The sequence below is a fragment of the Melopsittacus undulatus genome, chromosome Z (genome assembly GCF_012275295.1).
Source record: "Melopsittacus undulatus isolate bMelUnd1 chromosome Z, bMelUnd1.mat.Z, whole genome shotgun sequence".
Classification (NCBI taxonomy): domain Eukaryota; kingdom Metazoa; phylum Chordata; class Aves; order Psittaciformes; family Psittaculidae; genus Melopsittacus; species Melopsittacus undulatus.
In genome coordinates, this window is record NC_047557.1 from 10,755,801 (window position 1) to 10,764,984 (window position 9,184).

Below are 9,184 nucleotides of genomic sequence, written 5' to 3' on the forward strand. Positions count from 1 at the left end.
CCAATTTCAAAGCTCTGTGTTTATATACAGAAAAGAAGGAGCACTGCCCTTTATAAGTGGGGAGAAAACAGTGCAAATGTTAGTCCAGAGGCTGTTGTACTCAGGTCAAGAATGAGAATCTACCCTAAGATAATAATTTGAGGTTCTGTTTTGGTTGTTCAGATCTTTGTATATTAATGTGACTTTCACTGCCTACAGTTCCATGCCATGTAATTCTCTTCAGAGAATTACACAGATTAGCTCTCAACCTTTTGTTTTTTAAACGACTGGTTTTGCTGCCTGCAGGGTGTTCTCATGAAAGGTGACTTGTTAGATCTATCTAATCTAAATGTTTATTTAATTTTATCCTTTAAGCTCCTTCAGCTTCAAACGCACCAATTCTTTCACTTAATGATATGTCTCAGCCTCAAAATTGACGAAATAACATTGCTGTTAGTAGGTACTCAGTTACCCTGTAGGTATCCCAATTACAACATCATTGCTAACCTGAGGTCAGATAATTATTGAAGAGAAAGCAAAATCAATCACACTATCTTATTATCAAAGCTTAATTTTCATTTTGCAAAGCCATCTTCTGTAATTTACGTGACATCTTGACTTTCTTACACAGAAAAAAAGTCATTTTCACGTATTGCTTGATAATTATGATGAAAAGTTAAAAGGTTGAAAACATTGTGATACACAAATTGTAAGGTTCATGAAATCTTCTCCCTCTGTTACAACATGCTGTCATTTCCTCTGTGAAGCTACATCTTGTTTTCTCCATGGCTTATTGATGAAGGGAAATGAATATGCAAGTTGTGAGTGCTTCTCTCTCATATTTTTTGATGCGTAACAGTGAAGGGGTTCTCATTAACCTCCAAGGGGAAGTAGATAGGCAATCAGGGCAACAACTTGTAGCCAATGTACAACATGGAAAAAGGTTCCTGGAAGGTGAAACTGCACAATGGCTCCATATAAATCTCTAACATCTTTGTCTTTTTTTCCCTAAACTTCCTCTCGGGTGTATTTTCTTTGTTTTGTTGGTTTTTTCATCCTCCCTTCTCCCCCAGGTGGACAGGAATGCTAATGCCCACCACTGGAATGCCTGCATGTACACACAACAGCTTGGTGGGAATCTCTGAAAAATCCTTGCTGTCTGTGAGGGTCCTTTGTTGAGCTTTAGGTCTTTTAATTCTGTTAAAATTCTCACTAGTATTCTCAACAGGATGTGATCTTCATGGTAGAGTGCAAAAAATGCTAGTGTTTATGTGTGTTGGGCATGCAAGCCTGATGTTATCTTGCATTAATGTTACCTTTTCAGTGCAGACTGAAAAGCTGACTATGGAGGGTGTGCTGTGAAAACACTATATTACCTTGCTGAAGCCATAAACGGGTGCCCATGAACGTTAATCCATTTGTGCACAGGAAGTATCAATTTTCTTCTAACAGGCTCTGGTGTGGATGATCCTGTGGGGGAAGTGTCTATACAGATCGACCTGTATACCCACCCTGGAACTGGGGAACACAAGGTCACAGTGAAAGGTATGGCAAGGCATGTGTTGCTGCTCAGGCTGTGTGTCTGTACTGGGGAAAATCTCCACTTGGCAGTCATTGTATTTCTGTGTTAGCTCATGGAATGGGAATCCAGGATTGTTTTCTCTGTTTTATATCAGGAACATGGAGAGAAACGGCAAACGAACTTGTCCAGCCAGTGACAGACCAATGTACTGTCCTGTTGTTTATTGGCAATGTTGTATGAAGTAAACAAAGATCAGATGATGCCTGTCACCAGGCGCCACAGTTTAGGCTGTGCTGCAGAGAACAGGGCAGCAGGACAGGGTGATGGTGCAAAACTGCTCAGTGTAAACCAGGAGATCACAGAGCCAGTAAGAGTTCAGAAGCTCCTGTTCCCCATCCTGAAGGCCATGTTGGTCCCTGAAGAGCTGCTCTGAAAATAACCCAAGCAGTGATTCATCCCAGGCTTCCTCTTCCTCCTTCGTCTCCTTTGCTTGGATACAGCATATTTAACTACTTTAGTTTCCTCTAAAGATTTATATAAATAGCTCTTCAGGCCTCTATTCTGGTTAAATCTACACTGCAGTGTAAAACCTGATTTTCAGAGCCATTTCCCATGCTTCAGTCTGTTCCCTGCAGTGACCTGAGAGAGTGAATGAGAATTAAAGAGCTAATAATTCTGGGCTCTGGGACCACTCACAGCTCGTGGGCTTTTTCTTACCTTCAATCTCATTTTCCTTTTCAACACAGACTTTGCTGTCATCTGCCAAAATGCCCACCACCACCCTTTTTATCTCATTCCATATGTAATGTAGACCTAAGCACTGAACTGGCAGGGCAGTCTGCCCAGAGCTGTGGGAATACCTGTTTTTTTTGTACTAGTTTCTTTACTATGCATATGGCACAAGCTAAGTGATGCCCCAAGCGTTTAATGCCCATCACAGAACTTAAATTAGAGCAAAAAAGTATATCTTTATATTACAGAAAAGTCCTGGCTATGTGTCAGGGGCACCAGTGTGCCTGGAGTTGGACTTTGTCCTCTGAAACAATTAGAAGCAGACTGGAAAGGTGTCCAGAGCAATGAGGAAAAATGAGTATTTACTGTAAACCAGGTTGTGACTCTCTTTTCCAGTTGTGGCAGCCAATGACTTGAAGTGGCAGACATCTGGCATGTTCCGTCCATTTGTGGAAATCACCATGATTGGGCCCCAACAGAGTGACAAGAAGAGGAAGTTCACAACCAAGTCAAAGAGCAACAACTGGGCTCCCAAATACAATGAAACCTTTCACTTGTAAGTGTGAAAAATAGCTTGGGGATCTGACACAGCAAGTGCAGGTGCAAGAGGGCAGAGAAGGTTTTCCAGAGTCTACAGACAGCCTGCTTGGGGCCCAGAAGAGTACATGAACCAGTAGCTTGGCCAGTCTTCAGTGTCTTGGCAGGAAATGTGGGTATGATGCTGAGGTCTGTTTTGTATCAGCAGCATCCTCTGCCTGCCTTCTGAAGAGCACTGCATGATCTATGAACCTACTTTACTGTGCTCCATCATTTTAATGAACTTTTATTGGTAAGAGTTGAGGCTAAAAGTTCATTATATATATTTAGTTCTTTGAATATTAATGTTTTTATCCCAGCTTGACCCGTGGGACATGCTTTCTGAATTTGTTTCCAGGGAACAAGTACTTCAGCCCTTGGAACTGGTAGTAAATTGCACTGCTAAAATTGAAGTACCTCTCAACATGGACTATTGAACTCTGCTTATTTGGCTTTCATTATTACAGAGGCATCTTCGTTCTTGGAAGGCTCAACAAAGGGAGCTACAGAGTAATGCTCACCCAGCTATACATTAAGAATGAGAGGAAAAGAGATGAACAGCAAAAGACTGTAAACATCTCGAGGGAGAGGGGAGAGGGACCATACATATAATTTTTCTTTGACAGGCTTCCTCTAAGAGAATGGATTTTTGTTGCCCTTTTAAAATTATTCTTTTAATTTTAGAAACCTCAGAGGGGCTTGGGGATGTATTTTTATTAGCTTTTGCTTTAATGGAAAGTTCTGAATTTTTAACAAAGACTTCATCTAATTAAAATATTAATTATTGAAATGAAGCAACCCTTAACAGAAGCAAAAATGTTTAAAGTCATCTGAGTTGAAAATCTATTAGCATGGCTTTAATGTTCTCTGCTCCTCTTACTCCACAGTTTAGCACACACACATACAAAGGCAACTTGATAGGGGTTGTTCATTTCTTCTTTTTAACTAGACAGGTTGTCTGTATCAGCTGTAAACCAACAAAAATGCACAGATGCATTCTTTTTTTTTTACTCCTCCATCTCTGACCAGGGTTTTATGTAGACAAGAGTTTTCTGTGGGTCATCAAAGCACTCTAACCAGCTGCTGACACTTTATTTTGCAGAGTAATTTATACATTATGAGAAACTGTAAGTAAACTTGTGTGTGTTTTTCAGCATATTGGGAAATGAAGACGGTCCTGATGCTTATGAGCTCCAAGTCTGTGTGAAAGACTACTGCTTTGCTCGGGAGGACAGGGTACTGGGAATAGCAGTGATGCAGCTGAGAGACATAGCAGACAAAGGAAGCTGTGCTTGCTGGTGCCCCCTGGGGCGCAGGATCCACATGGATGAGACTGGACTTACAATCCTGAGGATTCTCTCTCAAAGAACCAATGATGAAGTTGCCAGAGAATTTGTAAAGTTGAAATCTGAGTCCCGCTCCACAGAGGAAGGCACCTGAGCTGAGCTGTGTAGTGTTCCCTTTTCTCTTCTGCCTTGTGCCAATATGTGCAAGTGTTCAACAATTCTTTTATTAATCACAAAAGTTTCTTTCTTGTTGTCTTTGTCAGCTCTGATAGCGCACGTGTGCTGTACAGGAAACAAACCCATCAGTCTGATGTGAGTTATTTATTTTTTAGTAGCTGGGTTAAGACACCATAGAGAATGAGACAGTCTCTTGTTATTTAAGATGCGAATTCTGCTTTGCATATATAAATTATTTTATATTGGAGGCTGGGTATGCTGGGTTTTGTTGATATGCAGCACTGTGATTTTATCCTCTGAAGTTGGCAGATGTTGAAAAGGTTCTACATAATCACACTACGATACAAACACACAACTGTGTGGAAATTGGGAGAAGAAGAACGATTTGGGGCTTTGGCAAATCACAGTTATCTCTCATTGAATTCATGTACTGTGGAGCTGCCAGTGGATGTTCTGGCACAGGTTATACCGATGTCCCAATATGATACGCAGACACCTCAACGTCTGCTTACAAAATAAGTTGCAAATTGCTCTGAAGATGCACACCAGATGAATATGACCGTGGATGTGCTGCTGTGAGCATGGATGAGATCAGTTGGACAAGTGCAGAGTGGCCTAAGATCTCATAGCCAAAAGCTGCAAAGACAATACAGCAGGAGCAGACTGCAGCTGCCCTGCTATTGTAATTAGATTGTGTGTCTCGGAGAATATAAATCCCCATGTGCTGCTGGGAAATCTGCATCACCACGGGGTTGCTGTAAGCTGCTGAACTCCGCAAGTCACACTTTGGCTACCGTGACTGACACGGTAAGGAAGGGAACAACATTAGAGCCATGACAAATAGCATGGCTACTATATACTTCTTCTGCTTAGATACTCTTTCATTAGTTATTTGACATAGGGTTGGATAATTTAATACTTGCAGGCTTTCTGTAGCATTTTGTTATCCTGTAGTAGCTGAGACCATTCCTCACTATGAACCCAGAAATGATGGCTTGCTTGGGAGAGATCAGCACGTCTCCCCTCTGTAAGCACTCAGTCTGGAGTGCTGGTCAAAGAGCAGCAGGTCCATTCGGTTTATCTTGAGTCTCTGTTGGCCGTGCTGCAGTTGATCTGTGCTGTTTGTCATTAATCTGTGTTTTAACTATACCATTGAAAATATTTTTGCACTGTCTTAAAGAAGCATCCTTGTTTTGTTTTCTTGCAAAACAAAACACTGTCCTGAGCAAAGTGATAGCAGGGAGGTCAGAATTTCTGACTGAAAATTCAGAAGCAGGAAGGTCTGGAGAAGTGGCTACACCTGAGGTATGTTTGTTGGAGGGTTCCTATTGTTTTGGGGATACTTTGGGGATATATTTTTGCTATTTCCAGCTGCCCTTGTGCTCTGGAAAGGGCAGCTGGAACAAGCCAGTCCTTGCCCATGAAGTACTGTAATACTGTCAATAAATATAAGGACTGTGTATTGAATGACCTTTTTTTTTCTTTTTTTTTCTATTTTCTCTGACACTTGTACAGCTGTGTAACTCCTATTTCATGGGCCTGCCCATAGAGCTCTGAGATGGCACATCTGCTTTGTTGTTGTCCATGGTGTGTTATAATAGCGCTCTTCAAAACTCCATGCTATTTGTCATGATTTTGAATCATTGTACGTGCCATTGTTATGAGAACTGTTAGTAGTCTTTAATAAAGTCTTTTAGCAGCATTTGGAGTCATCTGTTGAAGTGTAACCGTAATTGAGTTTGCTATATCAGGTAGGGTGGTATTGCTACTACATCTTTGCAAATTACTCTTGTTTAGCACACAGGTATTTCTGTGGTGCTGTAGATGACCAGCAAAGGGTCTGAGTCAGAAAATTCCCCCTCCTCCATGGTCACTCCATCTTTGACAGCTTTCCCTGAAGTTCTTGGCTTTTGATAAGAAGCTGAGACATTGCAGAAACCATAAAGAATAACTTACATCCTTTTCTTCTGTCTGGCCTTTAAGTCAAGTTCTCTCTGCACTCAAGTAGCCTCCTGAAGGTGTTGAGTGGAAAGACTCAGGCAGGCAGTAGGATATCTGTAAAGTAGAATACTTCACAGATAGCATGTGAAGAAAAATAAGTATGTGTCAAACTTGATCGGTGGCTTTCCATCTGATATGAGCATTAATACTCTGTAAATGGTATTGACAAGAGGTGAGAGAATAAACCTTGATGTCAAGTAATCTACTCCCCCTCCTCATTTTTGGGGGCTGCTGCCTGTTTCCAGCAGTCTCAAATAACTCAGAGGCTTGTATTCCATGAGAGTGCAGGTCTCTGAACTTCTGTGGTCCAAGACAGCTTTTTTTCCTTAGGTAACATGTTTAGCAACAAGTCCCTCAGGAGGCAGTCCTGATGGGCAAAGGAGTCCAGGGAGGCTGAACACTCTTCAAGAAGGAAATCTCCATCCTGATCAGATGCAGGGCTAAACAGTGACAAAGGATGAGGAAAAGCCTGAGGTACCTGATGCTTTCTTTGCCTGTAACAATAACAACAGGGTACCCAGCCCCCTGAGCTGAAAGACAGGGATGGGAAGCAGAATGAAGCCCCCAGACTCCAAGGCGAAATGTTCAGTGACCTGCTGCACCACATAGATACATACAAGCTATGGGGCTGGATGAGATCCACCACAGGGTATTGAGGGAGCTGATGGAAGTGCTCACCAAGCCACTTTCTGTCATGTATCAGCAGCCCTGGCTAACTGGGGAGGTCCCACTTGAGTGGAGGTTAGCCAATGACACCAAGTTGGGTGGGAGTGTTTATCTGCTGAAGGATAGGAAAGCTCTGCAGAGAGATCTGGACAGTCTGGATCCATGGGCTGGGGCCCATGGGATGAGGTTCAAAGAGGCAAAGTGTCAGGTTCTGCACTTGGGACACAACAGCCCCATGCAATGCTCCAGGCCTGGGGAAGAGTGGCTGGAAACTGCTCATGGGAAAGGAGCTGGGAGTGCTGACTGAGGGAGCTGAACATGAGCAGCTTGTGCCCAGGCAGGCAAGAAGCCAACAGCATCCTGGCCTGTACCAGCAATAGTGTGGCAGCAGGGCCAGGGCAGTGAGCATCCCCCTGCACTGGGCACTGGTGAGGATGCACCTTGAATCCTGTGTCCAGTGCTGGGTCCCTCACTACAAGAGAGACATTGAGGGGCTGGAGGGGGCCAGAGAAGGGCAATGGAGCTGGTGCAGGGCCTGGAGCACAAGTGATAGGAATGGCTGAGAGACTTGGGGGGTTTAGTCTGGGGGAAAAGGCTCAGGGGCGACCTTATCTCTACAGCTGCCTGAAAGGAGGTTGTAGTGAGGTGGGGTTGGTCTCTTATCCCAGGTAACAAGGGATGGGACAAAAGAAAAGAGCCTCAAGCTGTGCTGGAGGGTGGTTAGATTGGATATTAGGAACAATTTCTTCACGGAGAGGGTGCTCAGGCATTGAAACAGGCTGGCCAGGGCAGTGGTAGAATCACCATCCATGGAAGTATTTCAAGATGTGGCACTTAGGGACACGGTTTAGTGGTGGCTTTGGCAGTGGTTGGACTCCATGATCCTAAAGACCTTTCCAACCTAAATTATTTATTCTAATGCAAGTAACTGAGCTAAATCCCAGTCCAGCTTGTAGCTGCATTTCTGTTTCTGGGCTCCTCAGAGGCAAGTTACTGAGTTTGGTGGCATATCCCATGTAACGTGTTGTTTAAAGCACAGCTCCAAAGCCCCACTTCAGTTCCAAGCTAGATGATACACAGGTTTCTAATTCATTGCTATGCCTGCTTGTCATCACTTCAGTGAGCACTGGAATGGAGAGAAACCAGTGAAAAGCTGTTCACAGCACAAGCACCATCTGTAACCATGGGGAAGAGGCCTGGGCAGGGCAGGAGGTCTGGCTGTTACTAGCAGATTTAGGAACCCAAGGCTCCTGAGTATGCTGCTTATCCCCCATTCTAGTGCTTCTGCAAATGAAGTTTGTGAACTTCTTAACCACGGGATCAGTTTCCATAAGCGTTGCTTAGTAACATGTTTGTCTACCAGCGTCTGCCTCGTTTTTTGGGTTTTACACTCATTGTGATGCTTTCAGACTTTGTTTTCTGCCTGAAAACCTTTCTGTCTCAAGCTACAAATGCTCAGCCTGTTCCTTGTACCTGTGACAACACTGTGTTGTGCGTGTGACTATCTTCACTCTATCTGAACACTCCTCAAAATGACAGCTGGATATAGGATGTACACTGGGTGTATCAAATGTACATATACATATATAATAATAAATATATTAAGTGAAAAATAGAATACTCAGTTTATAAATACATACATATATATATGTTGCTGGGAATGCTGGGAATGGCTATACTGAATTGGAAAAGGTTGTTCTAAGAACATGGTGTTAAAGATGGCAAGCAAAGAATGGTGTAAGTGGCCTGCTGTGCCATCCAGGAGAGAGGTGAGAGATGAGCTGGATGCTGGAGGCAGGTGGGTGAATTGATGGTCTGTCCTTACCCAGGGGTTTCTGCAGGGTTGGTGGAAACAGCAAAGCAGTTTCAGACCATCTTGTGCAAATGTTGCCTCCAAGAGTCATTACACAAAGCTGTCCAGAGAAGAGTAAGAACAAGGTAAGCTAAGGATGCTTCCTGCTGGTGCACTTTGTGGTGCTGGTAGTTTTTAACTTGGGGAATGTTCCTGACTCTGTGGTTTCTCTTTAGTAAGTTTGAAGTTATTCTTCTCCTATCCCACCCTGAGTGCCTTTTCAGGGTGGATTCATAAGATTTTGCATGAAGACCTGTCCTCTTTTCTTTTGAAGCTGGTTGCAGCTAATTTAACTTGTTGCACTCCGTTCTTCTTTTCTTTCTTGGGCAATAGAAATACCGTAGAACTCTATCATATTCCACCTTCATCATTGCTCTTTGAGGCTGCAGTGTC

General features: G+C 43.2%; 1 protein-coding gene across 1 annotated transcript in view; it reads left to right on the top strand.

The window, feature by feature from the left end:
- Nucleotides 1–5,942, top strand: part of UNC13B (unc-13 homolog B) — a 211,056-nt gene extending 205,114 nt beyond the window's left edge. Inside the window, exons 42-44 of the mRNA XM_034072659.1 lie at nucleotides 1,432–1,524; nucleotides 2,630–2,789; nucleotides 3,964–5,942. Of these exons, the coding sequence (XP_033928550.1) occupies nucleotides 1,432–1,524; nucleotides 2,630–2,789; nucleotides 3,964–4,249 (539 nt within the window). The 3' untranslated portion in view covers nucleotides 4,250–5,942. The remainder of the gene's footprint in view (nucleotides 1–1,431; nucleotides 1,525–2,629; nucleotides 2,790–3,963) is intronic.
- Nucleotides 5,943–9,184: the final 3,242 nt, after the last annotated feature.